Below are 21,944 nucleotides of genomic sequence, written 5' to 3'. Positions count from 1 at the left end.
ACCCCCACCACCTTTTACTTTTGGAGGGCAATTCAGAACTCCCACCAAAACACATGGTTCTCACTTTTGGAGTTGCAGGCACTGTGAAGTAGCTGGCATCAGTGTACCATCTTCATGTGCTGTGGTCAGGGTTCAGCTGTAATAATGAATGCGCTGGTTACACAAATGACACCTGGCTACAGAGATGGGAAGGACGTACAACTTCCAGACTGAGCTGCATACATGGATGAGGACATGGAACGGTCTGGGCAAGTGTCTCGGTCACCTAAAAAAATGTGTAGGGCTTAATTCTGCAACAACAGAAAATCTATAACTAATTCAGGGCAAAATTTGACTCTAATGAATTGCTACAATCTAGGCAAAAAGAAAAGGGAAAGAAGCCTTGGTTCCGCAGCATCAGCAAAAACTTACATAAATCACTGACTCAGGTATTCCAGACATTCAATATTCTGAGATGCAGCATCAACCAAAAGAAAAAAAAATTTATACGAAACTTTACCATTTTAAAGTGCATGAACTACTCTGTTACTCAAAATGTATTCATAACATACTCAAACAGGTGAATTAGAAAAAAACCTAATTGTGTTCTCTCCAAGTTTATTTTAGCAAAATATGTTTTTGAAGATAGCAAGTTCTGGTAACTCGGGGATAATACAAATCACCCAAAGAAACTGAGTTATTTACCTTAAATATGCTAATGGCATAAAAAGCCTGAAGTCAATGGTCCCTAATTAAACACAGAGTTAGGCATGGATCAATTTATTTAACTTTAATGAACTAAGTAAGCATAAATGTAAAGGTGATTGTGGTCGATGTATAGAGCTAGATAGAGTGATATTAATACTGAATTGACTTGCCCACCCATAAATTCCCAGTTCATTTCAATTAAAATCTTTACTATCAAAGACATCAGATGCATGCTACACTATATGACTGTAGAGGACCACTGCTGTCATTTAATATGTTATTTGATGTCATTTCTCTTTCAACCCACTTGGTGGCAGCAAAAACTGAATTTCTGATCTTACCTGCACAGGATGTTCACTTCCTGTTCTAAGTTCTTCAAGCTGCTGTAACTGCCAAGGAGATAAACTGTATGGCTCTTCAGAAGGCCTGGACTCTGGAGGGTTTGTATGAAATTGTTCTGTAAGCCATCTTTGAGTTCTCTCTGAGGGTTGAATGGGAACCCCGCTCACAGCCTGCGGTCCCAAAGTTATATATCCTTGATGAAACACTTCACAATTGGATGTGACAGGCTTGCTTTCAGGTAAGGCACTATAGGTCATATCTAAGGCATGTCTCCTGTTTGAGGGATCAAGAACACCCAAGTCTTCCTTGCTGCAACTTTCAAATTTGTATTTGCAGTCCAAGGTAGAATTTCTTTTTTTCCCAGTTTCTCTGTCCTCCATCTTGAGTAATTCCATGCTGTTGTGCAAACAGCTTGTCCCATTTATTCTTAATTGTGGTGACACAGTGCTGTCTCTTCCCAATTTATCCATGCTTGTCCTGCACTCTGCTGAATAAACACTCCCATCCTGGCTACAGGTAATGGGTGCGCTGAGTTTAGACAAAGATGACCATTTCCTTACAGGCCTCAAGTCCTTCATGTCAAGAGAACTGTCCAGGAGGCCCTGATGCCTGCTTGCGGCGGACCTCAAAAGGCTTGTACTCCATTTTGAACAGTCAGACTTCAGAGGTTCCCTATGCTGGGATAGTGAAGAGCTGGTATTAGACGGCATCACATGGGCAGTGGGAATCGAGACCAGTGAACGGCTGGGCTTAAATGACGAAGTACCACTTGAGGTGGAATGATCTGGAGGAAAAGATTTTCATCATGTGAGTGAACACAGTGCAAATAAGAATAGGTCAAGATTAAGCACCACAAAGAAATTAAACATGATGTGTTGACACAGATGAGATTATTTGAAACATACATGGTTTTTAATTCGTGATAGGCCTGTCTATATTGCAGTACACCAGGCACAGGCAATCTGTGGCCCTTCAGATTTGATAGACAGCAGCTCTCCTCAATCCCCTACCATTTGCTGGCTAGAGCTGATGGGAGTCAGTCAAATAACATCTGCAGGGACACAGGTTTTCTCATCTGTGTAGTATACTAACAGAATTTGTGGAAGAGATACAAGATGGAAAAACTATAGTTCACTATATACACTAAAACTACACAGGACTGAACTGATCTCTGAAATTTTCAGGAAGAGGCTGGAAAGCTGCATCAAATGTTTTGTTTTTTTCTTCCGCTCCTCATGCTTAAAGCATTCTAACGTAGAGGACTTGTAAGGGGGGAAACCTCACATGCATGACCAACACAGACCTCCAACAAACACCTGCCTGGCTGCACCCTATTTGTATGTTTTAATGACCTTAATATGTAGCCATTTCCCCAAAACAATTCTGGGATAATATGGAAGTTACACTATATACTAATGAAGAAATAAAGGCTTATTAGTTTCCTATTTAGAATAGCCACTAGTAAATCACATGGTTTTGCCAATAAAATCACTGTACACCTTCAAACATATAGGTAGATAATATACTGGAACCAAATGTGCAATTGCACAAAAGAAAGGCACCTTTATTTATGCAAGGAGGTGGGATCCCCAATTTTGGACAGTTGTCCTTTGGTGTTGTGGCCCCCTGCAACATATACCATGCTGCTCAAAAGAACCCCATAACTACCAGAATAGGCTTTGGTGGGGGGTGTTCATGCAGAGAGATGTGGGAGGTAGAAAATCTGGCTGATGGAACAAGAAGTTAAGATTCAAGCCTTTGTATACTGAAAAATAACGCAGTATATAGCAATGGTATATTGCTAGTGCCTCGCCTCTTCCATTCTGGCTCCATTCACCATCTGAAATATCAGTAGGCGTATAGAAAATGCCAATGTGCCAATGTTTCTAGACAGACAAGCAAGTTAAAATTAACAAAGGTGAGGCAGAGGTTACTGGAATCTGAGTAGCAGCTCTCCTATGCCTAGCAACTGCTGCTTTGCATCAAAGCCTGCAGACTACCAAAAATAAGCAGCTAATCCTGGCATTAGAATCTTAGCCTTTACAACGTCACGTGGCTCAACCTTCCCCCAAGCTGTTCACGTTGCTGTTACACGGGAGGCTTTTTAAAAAGTCTTACTATTTGTTCTTAATCATCGTGATCTGCTACAGTTACAATGTATGGCTTTGGGGGAAAGAACAAAACAATTCCAAGACTTCTGAGTGCTCCATGCCATTATGGTTTTCAAGGAGAGTAATGCTTAGCAGAATTCAGGTAAATCATGTTAAAGGCAATTTAATCCTGTTCAGCAGCTCTCCCCTAATGGTGGCACAGAGGATCAGACACACAGATCTCAGGAAGGAGCGGGGAAGGTGTCATTAAATGTCATTAAAAAGCCATATTGTACACAATTGTGTTATGGAAGGTACAGTGTTCCAGAGACCAGACTGTACTTGACTTGCAAAAGTATGTTACTTCTCGCATGACATTTCATTGCCATCACTCTTAACTACGATGGCCATAGTCCAAAGATGTCATTAAAAAGTTAAAATTGTTGAAATATCTATCATACTGAATCATATACAAATAAATGTACATACTCCAAAATGTTGACAGATCCTTTTTGAGGACTTTGAAACAAGTGGGCAATTCCTTTTATATTTATGACAACTTGCAAATTAATAAATAAAACTACATATCACAGTGAATGAAAGAATGACAATATTTAATACAGTGGTGCCTTGGTTTTCGAACACCAAAAACCCAGAAGTAACTGCTTCGGTTTCTGAATGCACCTCGGAAGTCAAACAGGAAATGCGGCTTCCGCTGAGTGCAAGACCCTGAAGCCTAGCTGTCGGCTATTGAGTTTCAGTTTTCGAATGTTTCGGAAGTTGAACTGTCTTCCAGACCGGATTCCATTCGCAAACCGAGGTACCACTGTATAATTCTGAAGCCATATTGCACACAATTGTGTTATGGAAGGCAAATGGTTAACAGTGCAATGCTATACAAATCTACTCAAAAGGCTGTAATCCTATGCCTGCAGCTGTAAAGCTGCGCACATTTACTTGGGAGTAAATCCCATTGAATTCAATAGGACTTACATCTGAGCAAAATACACACAGGATTGCACTGCAGAAAATGTACTGACACTGACTTCAGCTTAACACTGACACCTTCAGCTTCCTGTGGCTATTCCTGTAAGAGGAGTAACCATAGCAGTTTCACTCTGAATGCCAAACTATTCTGGTAGCTTTGCATGCAAACTGAAAGAAAAGGTCATCTTTCAAGTTTCTTCTTAAATCAAGACTCTGGGAAAGGAAGGGTTGTGCTTCTGTTGTCTCTTACATGGTACTGGGCTGTTTCAGGGTCCAAGGTCCTGAAATCTTTACTGATGATCATCATTTCCACCAATTAAGCAGGGTGAAACATGGAGTGTTAATCTTTAATTAAAGTTTTAGTTGATTAACCACAGTGATTAATCAATTAAAGCTAGCATCTTGTGCTCCTAGTTTATAGCATAAGGACACCAGCAGTCAAATCTTGTCTGTTGAAACCAATAATATAAGGTGGTTTACCACGTGCATTGTTCAGAAGTTCTGTTACCAGGTTATTGCCATCTATTAAGCCGTAATTACATGAATGCCCCTGGGAAAAGAATGAGTACATAAATGCACACTTGGCTGGTTGCATTCTAACTGAACTGTATACACAGCAAGACAGTGAAGCTATTTTTACTCAAGGAGTTGTCTGCCAACTTATAACTGTCTACAAGTTATTTTTTCTATTTGAAATAAGTATTTGCTTGCAGATTTTATTTTTCTTCTGTTGCAAAACAGTCTTGTCCCAAACCCTGAGATTGGGTGTGGGTTCCTTTTTAACTTGTGCCATTGCTTTTCAGCGGGTGGAATTAAACCAAGTTTCACTTGGAGAAGATGCACTAAAATTAAGCAGCATGACCAAGGGCTCATCCACACAGCCACTTGTCCTGTGGCTTGAGCAGCTTTTCACTTGGCCCACGCTTTCTGCTCCTTTCCTGGGAAAATCCACTCTTTTGCTCTAAATTGGAACAAACGACAATCCACAGAAAACCCAAAATGCTGTTTGCAGTGACTGAGTGCTAGAGAGCGGTTTTCCCCAGGGAAAAGCAGCAGGACAAGAGGAAGTGTGGATAGGCTCTAAGTTGGGTCCATTTTAAACAGTACAAGCTCTCTTGTGTTTCCACAACCGTAAAAAAAACCAGTGTAATGTGATGGCAACTTTTATAGGCCACAAAACGCCAAAGCAGCTGCCATGGTACTGTGCTGCACTTCTTCAGCCTAGGAAACAACACAGCACCATGGTAGGACCTGTTCCTACCATGGTGCTGTGTTCCTACCATAATTCATTTGTTCATCCCACACTTTTCAACACATTTTCCTATCACTTTCCAAACTGCAAAAACTCTGGGTGTTGTTGTTGTTGCTTAAAGTGGATATGTTGCATCAGGATGCAAGCCTCGTTTTCCAATGTGCCTGAATCCCTCCTGTGAAACACTGACAGTCTGAATGAACCCTAACCTACTGGCTTGGCTAAAATGACAGCTTGCATAGCATAAGCACTGCTCTGTTGGATCAGATGAATGCTTCCAGGGAGTTCACAGTCAGCCCTCCTCTGTTGTCTGCCCCCCAGCAATTAGGATTTCAGAGGCATATTGCCTCTGAACATGTAAGTCCAACTATCTTCTATTTTTGACTCCTTTTAACTTCTGCGTGAACCTTGCAACAAAAGCAGCAGTGAACTCTTTCAAAACATGGGAGAAATTTACAAGAGCAAGAAATATAATATTGCAATTATTCTAGCTGTACGCTTTCTACAAACCCTTGTGGCTGTGGTCCTGAAATTCCCCAATTTTACGATTTGCATTGTTTGTCTACAATGTGATTTACAATTCTATGTGTCTCAGCCGGGATTTAATGCCAGTTCTTCTGGCCCCTATTCATCTTCTCCTCTAAGGAGATATCTTTGCACATCACTACCACACACATGGTCACAGTTTTGGTAGTGATCACATGTGGGGTACCTAGAATCAAAAGGAGGTGCTCAGAACCCCATTCTACAGCACTGTGACAAATGCCACACAGAACCATAGTTGGGAATGCGAGCTACTTCATCCTGTGCAATGTATACTTCTGCACATGTAGAACCTGATATATAAAAGATGTAAAAGAATGATTCAGAACTAGAAACCAGCTTCCATATACAGTGCTTCCTTGCTAGATCAAGACAACTATATTCTCTGAAACAGCTGATAAATCTTGCAAAGGTTGAGGGAATTTGTCTGGGGTTATAGTTCATTGCAGTTCTAATTTTGCATTATGAAGAAACAGTTAAGACTTCAAGAGTAGAATGAAGACAAGCTTAATAAATTACTAGAAAAAATGCAACCCATTGTTTTGCTGGTATGATGCAATTGAAAGTACCATATTTTTCCATGTATAAGACTAGGTTTTTTCCCTAAAAAATAATGTCAAAAATTAGGGGGAGGAGTCTTATACATGGATAGTGCCGAGGATGGACTGGCGACAATCTGAGTCCCCCAAAATAGGGGGCGTCTTATACATGGGGGACGGACGTGGGTGGCGCTGTGGTCTAAACCACAGAGCCTAGGACTTGCCGATCAGAAGGTCGGCGGTTTGAATCCCGGTGACGGGGTGAGCTCCCGTTGCTCGGTCCTAGCTCCTGCCAACCTAGCAATTCGAAAGCATGTCAAAGTGCAAACAGATAAATAGGTACCGCTCCGGCGGGAAGGTAAACGGCGTTTCCATGCGCTGCTCTGGTTCACCAGAAGCGGCTTAGTCATGCTGGCCACATGACCCAGAAGCTGTATGCGAGCTCCCTAGGCCAGTAAAGTGAGATGAGCGCCACAACCCCAGAGTCAGTCACGACTGGACCTAATGGTCAGGGGTCCCTTTACCTTTTATACATGGGGGCGTCTTATAGATGGAAAAATACGGTATTTTACTATATCTGCTTTTATTTTCACTGAAATTCCTACTGCCTATAGATACAGTCAGGCCACACAGCAAGACTGATCAGAAAATACTGGGGCCAAAATCAGCAGAACAGAGCTTTATTGGGTATGAGTCCACAACAGTCCAGCTGCAAATTCCCCAACAATCCATTCCATATGCTTATGGGGGGGGGGGGTTAGGTGCCTATTGCCTTTTTTTCTTTTTGAAATTTAGAATACACTGATATAATCTTCCCACACCCCTAGAGCCACATGGGCTGTCAATCTTATTTAGAAATGTTAATTCAAAATTGAGAACTTTCACCATTGCTTTGGTAGCAATTCCATTAAATTCCAAGTTGCAATGACATAATAATATTGTGTTGACTACTTCAAGAGCTGGAATAACAATGCAAAAGGAACATCCAGAAGTAGCATGAGAACAGCTGACAATCCACTCAGGAAGCCAAAGAAGCAGTTTTTATTCTGAATTTATAAAGCTTTTATGTTCTAGGAATATGAGAATAACAAAGCCCTTCATGTGAGATTAGCTTCGACTTTCAGCTCAGGTTGTTCAAACCCCTTCAGTATGTTTAATTTTTTTAAGAGTTACTTAAATTAAGTGAGGGGAGAATGAAGGGTAAAACAATGTATTTGGGCAGTTTGCCAGTAAGTGTACCACATAGTTGATGAGCCAGCAAAAGGATCCACAGCCATAGATGAACTGTGCCTCACAGCAAGACAGAATGTAATTTGAGAGCAGAATAAGGAGGTGTCAGGAAACTAGTAAATGAGGTGATTGTGTGGGTGACATGTTTATTCAGATTTATACTGAGAGCATCACTCTTACATCGGTGGAAAAGGGCCACATCAGTTTAAATCAGTTTTTAACTACTTTTAACCTTGCCTACTCTCCCCCACATCTGCCATCCAACTCCCGTACTATGTGGGACCATTATTTACTGTATTTTTCGCTCCATAAGACGCACTTTTTTCCTCCTAAAAAGTAAGGGGAAATGTCTGTGCGTCTTGTGGAGCGAATGCGTGGTCCCTGGAGCCAAATTGCCCATTGGGTCACCCCAAATTCACCATCAGATCACATAGCATGTCCATGGCTACAGCCTGCACCAAAAAAAATCACCCACCCACTGTTGTGTGGAGGCCACAATGGCGCAAAAACGTGGTTACAAAGCACGGATCCACATGGACCCTCAGGATTTTTGCATTGGTCACCCCAAATTCACCATCAGATCACATGTCTGTGGCCACAGCATGAACCACAAAAATCATACATCCACTGTTTCATTCAGAATATTTTTTTTTCTTGTTTTCCTCCTCTAAAAACTAGATGCGTCTTATGGTCAGGTGCGTCTTATGGAGAGAAAAATACGCTAACTTTGGGATTATTCTCACACTACATTTCATTTGTGATGCTGTTACTCTACTGCACCCCCAATCTATCATTAGGGAACAGTTCAAACCACAAAACTATTCACCATGTGAATTACTGCAGGATATGTGTTGTATTTTTCTCTCTCAAACTCATTTGGAGGAAAAATGCAGCTACCTAGTCCAGATGAATTGCATTTAGGACAACTTCTGAAGTATAATGCTGATTATTCTAGAACTTTCCATTTACCTCACATACCCATACAAAATGACCTGGGCTTGGAGATCGAGGAGGGGAAACAAGATCCTAGTATTCTAAATAAAGCATCTCGTGTACGTCCATGCAGAGCAGAGGGCCCTCAGAGGGGTAAGATGTTTGGGGGGGGGGCGCCAGGGACGGGCTGTTTTTTTGTTTGAGCTTATAACTTTATTCTAACAAGACTCCTGCCCTGGGCCTCAGACAAACTCATGACTATTACAATTAATTTTTGAAAACAAAGATTCAAGGCAGACTGGATGCTTCCAGAAATGAGTTTATTGTGGCATTAGTGTTGCTAATGCACAATTTTTTTGCCATATTGACAAAGTGTTGTCATTATCCAAATGCCTAACCGTACTTATTTTACATTTAATCCATATTTCTACTTACGACAGAAAACCCAGTAAGTAAAATGGCCCATTATTTATTCTGTCAAAACTGGTGGAGAAGCTTGTTGAAACATTTATTTGATTTGTGGGTGGTTTGTCACGTGTCACTTTGGTGGGTGGTCTCTGACACCCCTTCTATTTTCTCTTCACCTGAGCACAACCTAGTCATTTTATTTCTGGCAACCTAAACATTACAAGCAAGCCTATTTCCACCAGTTGCCACATGCTGAATGCACATCCAAATGTTAATGACCCAGTTAGGAGTTGTTGTTCTCTGAAGATGTCCACAAAATACACGAGGATAATTATCACACAGATTGTAGTAACAATACATACAGCAGCATTTGGCTAACAACAGCAACAGCAAAAGACTTGTTGTGACTTTTTTTTTGGGGGGGGGATGCATGGCTGATTTGTTAATGGTTATGGGATACTTTTAACTGGAGGGAGGATATTGTCACCCAAACACATTCCTGACAAATCAAACAGAGCAATATAGCTATGATACTTGTGCAAGATCTCAGTATTATTATTTTTTAAAGGCCAGGTAGAAGTGGATATGCCCCCCCCAAAAAAAAATCCATTTTGCCTATGGTGAAACACAATTAATGGCTGGTAACATATGTTCTTGTAGCTCCTGCACACTTTCAATGGGATTCTTTTCTAAAGCTGGTTTCATATGGGTACAGAAATATCTGTGCACATGCTCAGAGTGGAAAGGTCAGTGAAACGCAAAAGACAAGTTACTGAGGGGGAAAGACAAAACACACCAGAGCACAGATCTATTCAACCAAGCTCCGCCCACTGGTGTGAATGGCAAAAGGATGAATAATAATGAATATGCACAAATGAAGAAATGGAATGTGTAGAAGCATATTTGTGCACGCATCCAAACCAGATATGAATAATCCATATGCAATATCAAGTCCCCATGTGAAAGCACCCCTAGTACCAAAAAAAGTATAGGATTACTTGAACAACTAAGGCAGACACATTATTCTTGAATTTAACATGATGCCTAGATAAACCACAAGTTCTTACACCCCCCTCTTCTTCTGACATAGCTGAAAACCTTTACTTGCTTTTGTTTAACTACAGCTTATTGTGTCATCCAAACCAACCGTTAACACCCAGGTATTATTGTGACTGATGTCAACTATGGCTTGTTTGAAACAAGCCAACTCAAAGCCATGATGGAAATTCCAAAATTCTTAGGCAGTGTGCTCACTGTTGTATGTTTCCTGATGTGAAACCATACGTTTTAGGGCACAGGATAAAAAGTAATTGCCTATAAAGCCAGATGGTAAACTGAAATCCCAATATTATTCATACACCTTTATTATGGGTGGCAGTATAACCTGACATTTTCATTTGATTAAAATACTGGCAATAAAATTTAAAATCAAGGCTGCAAGCTCCAAAGGCTACACAAGAGTCTAATCTTCTATAAGTTTCTACAACACATTGCCTGTCTATTTCCCCCTAGATAATGAAATTTAATGGGCCTGTTTTATCCTTCATATACCCATATGTTTTCATACTGCTGATGATATAACTTCTCAGGGGTTCTTTTTATTTTTCCTCTCCAGCGATATAGAGACTTACATTCTTATTAAAAGTTGTTATGAAACAGCAATATTGTTCTTCACCACCCAAGCATTGCTTAACACTATACAAGATACAATGAAGGCCAAGAACAACCATCTCTGCCAAATAAACCCTTCCAGAATGCCCAATGTTTCGCTAAAATATCAGTTCCTAAGAAAGGCTAGGAACAGAGACAGCAGCCTGGACAAAGTTAAGCATCAGATTTTACTAAAAGCAATATATTAAATATAACTGTACATATACACAGCACTTTAAATGGAAACTTACTTTTTTTGGTAATTCTACAGTTCACAAATTTAATGGAAAGTGTACTATTTGTTAGCAATTCCAGAAAAAAACCTTTCTAAACGGACACAAAGAGGTTACTAATGAAAGCTTTCTTGACTTTCATTAGTGCTTGACCTTATACTACTCTGTTTTAGAGGGGAAACATCTATATTAGCCATAGGCAGAGGCCTAGCGCAGAACAATATAGGGACACTGTGCGCCATCACACAGGACATCGCGTTGGGCCCCTCAATGTTCTTTGTAGGATGGCGCCTGTAATAGCACTCTTAATCTTCGTCGCATTCAGCAGAAGTCAATTATATGTGTTCACCTACCCTCCTGATGTTTTCCTCTGAGTCAGGAATGAGACATAGATATAAGCCAGCACAATTTTCAATATGGCTGCATCAGAGGAAAAGGACACAGTAAATCACACTCCATCAGATCAGCTGGGGCTAACTGCCATTTTGCCTCCTTCTGTCTCATAACTGTATCTGCTATGGCCATTCCAGCTAGATAAGATCTAGTATATAACTTTATGAATTGGTTTGGTTTTCTCTTCCTTCACTATTCTTTTTGTCCTTTGTATTGTGTCTATTTGACTGCAAGTCTGGACTTGCTTGTTTTTAAATCTATTTACAGCAATCAGACTTTTTAAAAGCTTGTTATAAATTAATTTATTATTTTTATTTTTATTTTTATTATTAAAATCCTGTGTGTTTTTCCTACCCACTACTGTTAAGTTCACCAGTAGCCTCAAACATCACATATCCTACATTTCTGATACACGCTGAACAGCATTCGCCAGCTTCACATGAGAGCTCTGTTGCTGGATGACCTACCTTAGACTGCAGGTATGGGTTTTAATCAGGTACCCCCAAATTCAGCCTTCCAGATGTTTTGGGACTACAACTCCCATCATCCTTAGCTAACAGGATCAGTGGTCAGGGATGATGGGAATTGTAGTCCCAAAACATATGGAGGGCTGAGTTTGGGGATGCCTGGATTAAATATTTAAATGCTCCCCACATCTTAAAAAACAGAAACTTTTAAAAAAAACTCTCTTGCATAGTCAAAGTAGCACACCAGGGTTCTAGCCTATGCTAGCCTTTCCTTGACATGATGGTTCTGAATGCTCAAAATGTGAGATAATTCAAGCCTTCTATCCCATTCGGTCTGAGAAGCTGCTGACCATGTTTAAAGTGCCTCCATTGAAAGAAGTGAGGCAGGTAACAAATCAGGCAGAAAGCCTTTTCAGTAGTGGTACACTACTAGCAATGCAACATTATTCCCAAAAAGGTATGTCTAATGCCATCCTTGGGGTCTTATCAGCTCCAAGTGAAGACTTTTCTGTTCACTCAGGTTGTTATTTTTAGATAACTCATGAAGTCTGGTCTCAGTTTTTATATCTTTATTTAACTTTGGGACTGTGGAAAGTTTTTATTATTGTTTACTTTGTATCTATATTAGCTTTATTTATATACCTTATGCTTTATTTTTATTCTTTTATTCTTCTATACTATAAGCAAACAAGAGAATACAGTGGTACCTCGGGTTAAGAACTCAATTTGTTCTGGAGGTCCGTTCTTAACCTGAAACTGTTCTTAACCTGAAGCACCACTTTAGCTAATGGGGCCTCCTGCTGCCGCCACACTGCCGGAGCACGATTTCTGTTCTCATCCTGAAGCAAAGTTCTTAACCCGAGGTACTATTTCTGGGTTAGCGGAGTCTGTAACCTGAAGCGCTTGTAACCTGAAGCGTCAGTAATCCGAGGTACCACTGTACTATGTTCAAATGTTATTACTAATAATAAAATTAAATTTCATGCCATTATTTTTTAAGGAAAGTGAGAGTGGTGAAGTTCTCATGGAGTGCAAAACTAAACATATTTACTCAGAGGTAAGTCTCACAGAGCTCAACAGGGCTTGCTTCCTAGTAATTATTTATTTCCTTAGGACAGGCATCCCTAAAACTAATTTTGAGTTCGGTGCGTCTTAACAGAAATCAACTTGGTAAGCTATAAATACATAAGCAGCTACAGAACAAAGGAGAGAAAATATCAAATACAAATACAAAACCACCTACTCAGATAACCTATCCAGAGGTACTTAAATGTATTCAGCCTCCTGCACCAAGTTCACTAAAATAAGCTATTTCAGGCTAGTTTACTGACATTAATGATTTAAAGTGTTCTGGACCCCTAGGGGAAGGGGAAGGGGAAGGGGAAGGACAAGATAGAAAACATACAGGGAGCTATTTTGCGCACTGCAGCTTCTTATGTGTTTTTATGTGTCACCTAATAGTAACAGCAAATCCCATTTGCAATGGTATCTGACCAGAGCAATGCTACTGGGATGAAATGTGAAACCTAGCACGTGCGCACCGATAAACATCAACACACACAGATACACAAACACACCCACACCCTAGTGATTTTTAGAAGCCACAGACAGTATTTTATATCATCAATCAGGAAGAGAGGTATGTGGGTACTGAGTCTCAAGGTTTTGTTACGGCAACAAAAGAGTATGAAAGTGGGTTGATAAACCAAACTAAGAAGCTTACAGAAAGAAGGACTGAGATTTTAAAGTACCAAATTGTTGGTAGAAATGTAAATATATTTGTGTTATATATTTAAGAGAAATAACTATTCTATAGGTAAATATGGAAAGTTTTTTTTAAAAAAACAACTATTCTGGTGTTTATGCTGTTAGCAATACACGTGTGCACATACACACATTTTCCTTCAGTTTGAGCGCACACTTCCATTAAAAATAAAATAAGCTAGTATAAGACTGTTATGGTCATAAACAGAGAGAGCCTGTAACACTTCCGATGCCAGTGTGTTTCAGGTGAAATACATTAATTATTGTCTCCATGAAGTACCACAAAGTGTGCTTATATATACTGCGTGTGTGTGTGTGTGTGTGTGTGTGTGTGTGTGTGAGAGAGAGAGAGAGAGAGAGAGAGAGAGAGAGAGAGAGCACACACATTACATTTTTCTTCTTTGGTGGATTCAAGGCAGCATATCTAAGCTCTCAGCCTTCCATCCAGACCCTGATTAGACCAAGACCTGCTTAGTTTCAGGGCAGCTGATTGCACCTCTATATACAGGGGCAGGCAGAAGGCAGATTGCCATCCACAGGTAGATTAGCAAGTGTGTATTACTCCCAATAATTTAAGAATGGCAATAGAAAAAAGGCTCCTTCCTCCCTCAAACTTGATTGCTGACTCGAGGAAAGCTGTCAAGAAACTAGGGTCAGATGTCTGTATGACTGGAATGTGAGTTCAGTTCCAGTACTGAAAACTAATTCCTCAGCTGAGCATAGAATTAGTTTCCTGCTCAGAGACAAACTGTTTCTTAATTCTGAGGACATATCTGTCCCCCTGACCCACTACGGTGCAGCTGATTCTGAGTGGTAGACCTCAGGATTCTACTAAAAAACAAAGCAGACTCGACAAGCCTGAAATTTGCAAGCATTTCACCTAAATGTAGCATGACTGTACCATCTGTACTGCACTGACGCTGGGCTAGTACTGAGGTAGAATTCCTCAAAATAAGGGAACAATTTTAATTTGATATTTGAAAACAATAAATAAAGTAATCCAGATCAAGAATATTCAGCTCTAATCGGGGACTTGTTTCTGTTCCCACTTACACTAATGAATTGCTGGAACTAGTAATAATTTGCCTCCACACACTGATGAAACATTCAGAGAGCATCAAGCATCTCCTTAAAATGCTGAAACCTTTATTTATTTATTTTTAAGCAATTAACATAATAAAACATATGAAGTGAATAAGCACTGAAAGTGCTGACCACTTAGAAGCTTTGCTGCAGAGGACAAGAAAACAAGTCATAGCTGGTTTTGCCAATCTTGTTATAAAACTATGTAAATCCAATTTCAACTCAAATTTTATTAGGAGAACATTAGCTGACATCAAGAATTCCACTGCTTTATATAGCCTAGTGTCTGGACTTGGACAGTGTAAGAATTTTAACCCAGTGATGACTAGTGGATAATGACCCTCTGCAGTTGTAAGGGTGACTATAAAGTGCTCCACACATCAAGTACTGTACTATGAACATGTCAAAACCGACACCTTATCTTATTGAAATGCCTTCAAATGAAATATCCAGCTGTCATGAGTCTCGCAGTGTCATAGGGATCAGGTTTGAATGGGTAAACCCTGGCACAGGAGGGGAGAGAGAGAGGTGGGAGGAAAGGTTAAATACTGTATTTTTCGCTCTATAGGACGCATTTTCCCCCCTCCAAAAATTAAGGGGAAATGTGTGTGCATCTTATGGAGCGAATGCAGGCTCCTTGGCTTCAGCGATAGCAACGCAAAGCCTCCAAAGTGCAGAGGGAGCGCTCCCTCCGCGCTCCAGAAGCTTCGCGTTGCTTTCACTGAAGCCTGGAGAGCGAGAGGGGTCAGTGCGCCCCTTCAGCGAAGCGTCGGGAGAAACGGAGGGGGCTCCATTTCTCCTGCTGCTTCGCTGAAGGGACGCTGAGCAGAGAGGGGGAGATTTTTTTTTCTTGTTCTCCCCCTCTAAAACAAGGTGTGTCCTATGGTCTGGTACGTCCTATAGAGCGAAAAATACGGTAGTTAAAAATTGGGCTGGAGGAGTAGAGAGACCTCCCCTTTCTGCCCCAACTTCAGCTACTTCAGAAGGAGGAGCAAGGATGCCACTTCCCCTTCCTGCAGAATGTAGGACTGGGGGCGGGGGATAGGGAGGCTTTGAGCAGCCGAGGCAAAAGATGAAACACAAGGCAACAGCGACTAAGCAGGAGCCAGAACAGGAGGGTGCAGTCTTGTTGCCTAGAACCAGGTGCCACCTTCACAGATGGGCGCAGAGCCACCAACCCCAAAGGAGCATGTGTTTGCAATGCCAACATTCCTGCAAAGTGAATACTGTGGGTGAGTATGCCATGCAGGGTTAGAAACTCAGATATATAAGTTAATCACCAAATGCCACCTGAAACCTAGGTTACGGTTATAAAATCACAGAACTGTAGAGGTGACAGGTACCCCTAAGGGTCATCTAGTCCAACCCCCTGCAATACTGGAATCAACAGAACGTCTAGGAACCTTATTGCGGGCGTATATCATCATCTTCTCTATACCACTTTATAAGTAAAAAAATCTCAAAGTGGTTTACAACACATTAAAAAAATCAAATTTAAAAAAATCCAGAATAAAACAAATTCAAGCTTCTAGGAAAATATTTCAGATCCTTCTCCGACATTTTGCTTTCCCCATATTTATTTACCTTCTTAATTTATATAGCTGCTCCATAGCAGAAGTATTCTAGGGAGCCAGTGTGGTGGTGTGGTTGGACTAGGACCTGGGAGATCAGGGTTCAAATCCCCAGTCATGCAGCTCACTGGGATGGGAGCCTGGACACCAGCTCTGCATTTAGTTATGCTCATTTCCCCTCCTTTTATTGAGTGAATGGCTTCCAACGAGGTAACATCATTAGCATTCATCCTTCCAACTGAAGCTTAATTAATTATATACTTAATTAATGGTTCTTCCCACTGCTAAAATTCTGATATATCACTAGAGGCACATATGCCAAACAACCCAAAGGCCTTGATATGAAACAAAAGCAGCAACATATTTTGTTACTAGATTGCAGTCACTTTTGAATTCCACAGAGTTAAAAACACAATTAAGAGGAAATGATAAAGAGCATAAAGTCAGAAGAGGCTGTTAATGAGAAGAGGTGCAGAAAGGAAAGAAGCAATGAATTTCAAGTATTGTTTTTTAAAAAATCTTTTCCTGTAGGTCTCCAATCAAAGGGAGGGTGCTAATAATCACATTTCTATGTGGTTTTCAGTTCTCTTAATGCAGCTCCTTACATAAAGTACAGTGGTACCTCGGGTTACATACGCTTCAGGTTACAGACTCCGCTAACCCAGAAATATTATCTCGGGTTAAGAACTTTGCTTCAGGATGAGAACAGAAATCGTGCTGCAGCAGCACAGCGGCAGCAGGAGACCCCATTAGCTAAAGTGGTGCTTCAGGTTAAGAACCGTTTCAGGTTAAGAACGGACCTCCAGAACGAATTAAGTTCTTAACCCAAGGTACCACTGTACAGAGAAGAGATAACATGATATCTGCCATATATGTTAAAGTTATCAACTATTACCCTGAACTATCCACGGGTGTACACAAGTGTGGATTTAATATCTAGAGGCAACAACAGAACACTGAGAGAAACAAACCTTTATACATAAAAATGGGTTTAACACGCTGCTCTTTATTTCATTCATGAGAGCTTTCCCCCAGTCTGCAGAGTAAATGCACCTGCAGACCACACAAAACAGGCAGGCAGCTACCATGCAATAGGTTATACAGATTTTTAAATTGACAGTTATTTCTGTGCTCTTGTAAAAGTGTGTTTCTGCTGACCTTCTCTAATCTATGTTCCAAATTGCTTTCAGTGGGATGCTAGTCTTTATTTAATAGCCAGAGCCCAAGGAACATGGAAACCAAAGCAAAAAATTGTTAGTCTCCTGATGAAGAACTTGACCTTTGCTTAGTAAGAAGAGATCAGTTCCCCCTCCCTCATCTGACCCTCGCAATAAAGGCAGTCACTTTAACACTTTGGTTCAATGTATGAAATATTGCAGGAACCACCCTCATGTGCATTAACTATTATTATGTATAATCAAAATTGCTCAAAATACAAAATAAAATTCACATTCGCCAAACACTTGCCCTCTGTTCTGATCTGTTCACAGAAGTTTCCACTTCTTGTAGAAAATTTTAAATAATACAAATCCCTAATATGGTTCTCATTGACAAGGTGTGATCATGTGTTAAAAGCATTCCTATTTGCTCTGACGTGTGTACTCTAAAAACTGGGCACTGGTTTTAAGACTGGAAATTCTCCCCCCCCCCAAACGAAACTGTAATGACCCAGTATAACCCTGATCTCCTAATGAATTTACTGTCAAGTTAAGATCACAAAAACTGCAAGTTCATTAGCTGTACGTGCAGAAAGCCAATGGATTATCCTCAGGATTAGAAGCTTTTTTCACTTGAGGGGTGTTCCAACTTCAGAAAACTGTGAAATTAATCTTGCTGCATTAAGGTGCCTGGAGTTGTTGTAACCGTAAACCTTCAATTACATCAACTACTCTTCCAGTGAGACGCCACCTAACCAGTTTGTTGTAGAGACAACTGTAGTGACAAATAAATATTTAGTCAATACCAGTGACATGGCTTTGTAAACACTAAACAAAGTGTGGACAGTCCTACATGATCTAGACTTGGGAAACAAAATTAGGACATTTAATAGGACTGCCTGGTTAATATTCCGGTACTATGTGGCAAACCTTGAGTCTAAAGTAAAGTGGGGCTTACCTTATTATACGCTAGCCCTGGGATTCTACAGCTTCACATCCAAGCTGCGAACTGGGCATGGGTTCCTGCTCAACTAGGCTTGCTCAACCATAGCAACTATTTTAGTGGGCCTTCTGAATATTATCTATTATAACTCTCCCAGACATTGCTGGCTGCAAAATTTATTAGTGGCAAACCAAAAGGATCATTGACATCACAACTCACATGCACTGAGTATTGGGAGGTGGGCATATACTGAGTGTTGAAGAGCCCTGCATGAGACATCAAGCCAAATGAGTGGCCAAGACTTTTGTGCTCATCTATTTCCACTCAAAGAGAGCATTTATCAGAAGGGCAAGTTTGACATGAGGGTTTTTTGGGATGTTTTCAATGACAAAAGCGTAAACCCAATTTTCATGGGAACCTTAAGCACATGTTAAATATCCTTCACTGAAATTTATTGTGACATAAGGAATTTGTTAGTCTTTAAGGTGTCACAACTCTATTGTTTTTACTTAACTCAGTGGGACTTCAAAGTACTTAACTTCGGCTGAGTCATGCCCAAATTTGAGGCCCTTTATTGTCCATGCCTCACATCAAGTATATGGAGAAGAAAAAATCTATGTATTTCTTTTTATTTCTATTTTACATTTAGACACAGAAAAGGAAGATTTTCCAAGAGGCACAAATGAATGCTGGATGTCCAACCCAACCTGATCAATCTCTCTGTTTTCAAAATCTCCCACTAAACTATCAATATTTGATTAGGCTCATAGCAAGTCAAATTATTTTCTATTTCTCTTCTATGCCTTAAAAAAATGCCTTGGTAGCCTTAAATATGACACGCAGACATACATTTGTATAATTCTCTTTAATGCTCCGTTACTTAGCAACACTTAAAAGCAATGCAAGAAATGGGAGGCATCTATAAATTCAATCTAATCCAAAATGAGCAGGTTGGTCTACAAAGACATTTTTGATTTACAGCCAGCTCCTTTTCCAACTAATTGCAGTCTTCTGTTACAGAATCCTAGAGACTTGCGGTCTCCAACCTAAAAATCAATACAATATGCTGCCAGGAGAATCGTCTCCTGAACCAAGTGCATTAGCTGGAAGGAAGAAATCTGGCTACAAGCTTTTTGCTTTTCTCCATGGAATTCCACCCGACATCAGGATACTCTACTTTCCTGCTCTCACATCATTCATCTGCCTTCTTACCATCTTACCTTGCTACTATCATTCAAACTATACCAGCCAATTACAGTTTGAGCACTTAATGCCACTAGATAACTAACATATTATGTAACCACTAGTAGATAATCAATATACCCTTTGAACAGATCAGAGAAACTTTTATTAGAGAAACCTCCTACCAGCTCCCTCAAATCATCCTGTGAACTCCAAAAACCAGAGCCATCTTGATCAGGGCTGCTTAATCAACAGTTCTATATTATTATTTTTCACGGGGATCCACAGTAATTATCATGTTTAGTCTTGATCAAACTCTTCCAAAAGTAGTTCAATAGTTTACAATATATTTAGTTGTGAAACTGCGACTAAGGGACAGTGATTTGTCCAAAGCTTAGTCCTTGGCTAAAGCAGGCAGGATTTAAACCAGGATTCCATTCTCCATTAACATGCTTGCTTTTTCAATTGGAGAAGGGGTTGCTGGGAGTTAAGATCAGCATAAAGAAAATATTTCTGTTTTGGAGATGCATCTTAAGACATATGTTGCTTCTTTTGCAGGATTCCTCTTCGTTCAGCACCTCAGATTACCACAGTCAACACAACATCCATGCAAAATCTTTGTTGAAAAAATTATCAACTCAGATAAATGATCTTTTATCATGCTATTTACACCTAATAGCAAAATGTAAGGACCCAATCAGTCAGCAAAGGACATTGCTTGTATTTTAAGAGTATCCGTACCATTATATAAAAACAAAAGTTTCTTGTAATTTTTAAGCACTTGAAATACTGACAAGATACTTGATAGAAACAAACTTTTTTCCATTAGCAGAGTAACTGTTGGCACGCCTCTCCGCAACTTTTGCTTTCACAAGGGAAGGGAGCGACTTAAGCTTCACTTCCTCTCCTGGCAGTTTAAACACTGCTTACATTGTTTTATGGTTTCCATGGGAAAACAAATCTCAAGCAAGACCCAATTCATGGTCTGGGAGTACTTGAGGCTGAAGTACACTGTTGAACCTAAGCAGGTGTGGATTTGATCAGAACTTTGGATGGGGGACCAGACTACTGGGTGCCCCATGTAAGAGCAGGAATTAGTACATTAAAAAAGCAAGTTAGAAAACAAATCTCAAGCAACAAATTTAAGTGAACCTTTTCCACATCTGGCCATCAACTGCAGATTATATAGTGTACCCTGGCATTTTTTAAAAAATGTAAGCAAGAACAACTGAGCAAACTGTAGTATGCATGAGAACAGAACTACTAGATGTCTAAGCCCTTGCTATGCAAGCACAGTGAGGAAACACAAAACACATCACATAAACATGCTTCCTATACACATTGGGCCAAGTTAGGAGCAGTAGTCTATAAGTTGCATCCACGCACTCATCACCAAGGGCTGCCTTCTGAGCTGTGCAAACATCAAAACTGAATATCAGAGGTTATTAGAAGCAGACAATAGGTATAGGGAAGGAAGAAGGGAAAACAGCACTGCACTCTGCCCACTCTCTCCTGAAAGGCATTATTGCAATGGCACAAGGGCTGGGAGGCAACAGCAATAGCTCCCATACAAGTGACTCATTTCTCAACTTGGGCTGCCACAGAACCTGTGAGGAGACAGAGGATTCAGCCAAAAGCTTACAGCCTTTTATTCAATGGGTCCTATGTCTCCTCACAGGCTCTATGCTAGTTCAAAGAGATGTAAGCATACAAGAAATATCAAGGCTGTGTACACTGGTGTTTAATCCTTGAAACTACAGCAGCAAATGGGCTTATCAATCATTTATAAACACCTCTAATGCAGAACGTTTTACAGCCTTGCCTTTTCATTCATGAATATTTAATAAATCATGCCCCACAGAGAAAGGGGTTATGTTAGGTATAAAGAGAGGTTTGAGGTCATTACTTAAAAAGGGCTCACGGACTAAACTCAAGCCAACATGGCCCAGTAATCGTAATGTGGTAATCTGTGAACTGCCCTGAGACCTCTGGGTATAGGGTGGTAAATAAATTCAATTAATAATAATTCTCATGATCCTCTCCATTCAATTCTTGTGAGGGTCAGGTAGATTGCACATTAAAGATACTACATACACTGTCAAGAGCAACCAAGCATTTGTGAATGAGTGTAGGTTGGACAGAGACAACTCTCCCTTGTCTCCAGCTCATGATTTCCAGATTCTACTTCCAGATTTTGACCCTGTCCTCTGCGCAAGGCCATATGAGTACATATAAACACAGGTAAAATGTTCCTTATGCCACTACATACAGGAATGCTTACAAAGGAATTGTGGAAAATTAAAAGTCCAGGGGCACCAGTATCATAATGAACTGGCAATAACTATAATGATACAGCAAACATCATAAATAAAGACTCATAATTTATGACTGGCATTTTATTTCACTGATTCCTTCCTTTCAGAACTGTTTGCCCTATTAGAAAGTATCATTTCATAGCATTCTTCTTGCATAAATGAAAGAAAACACAAT

At 40.2% G+C, this 21,944-nt stretch overlaps 1 protein-coding gene and 1 long non-coding RNA gene across 5 annotated transcripts in view; one reads left to right on the top strand and one right to left on the bottom strand.

Moving 5' to 3' along the window:
* CEP85L (centrosomal protein 85L) overlaps positions 1-21,944 on the bottom strand; it is a 125,207-nt gene that overhangs the window by 53,254 nt on the left and 50,009 nt on the right. For all 4 annotated transcript variants that reach the window (XM_079970748.1, XM_079970749.1, XM_079970751.1 and 1 more), the window contains exon 4: positions 1,029-1,813. In XM_079970748.1, coding sequence (XP_079826874.1) covers positions 1,029-1,813 — 785 coding nt within the window. The remainder of the gene's footprint in view (positions 1-1,028; positions 1,814-21,944) is intronic.
* LOC307213100 lies at positions 1,128-20,231 on the top strand. Its single transcript, XR_013837381.1, has 2 exons — positions 1,128-1,267; positions 20,013-20,231. It is a non-coding gene; the product is annotated as an uncharacterized lncRNA (long non-coding RNA).

Source organism: Podarcis cretensis (genome assembly GCF_951804945.1).
Source record: "Podarcis cretensis genome assembly, chromosome: 3".
In the NCBI taxonomy this organism is placed as follows: domain Eukaryota; kingdom Metazoa; phylum Chordata; class Lepidosauria; order Squamata; family Lacertidae; genus Podarcis; species Podarcis cretensis.
Note: the sequence above shows the minus strand (reverse complement) of the source record. Positions and strands in the feature narration are given on the sequence as shown.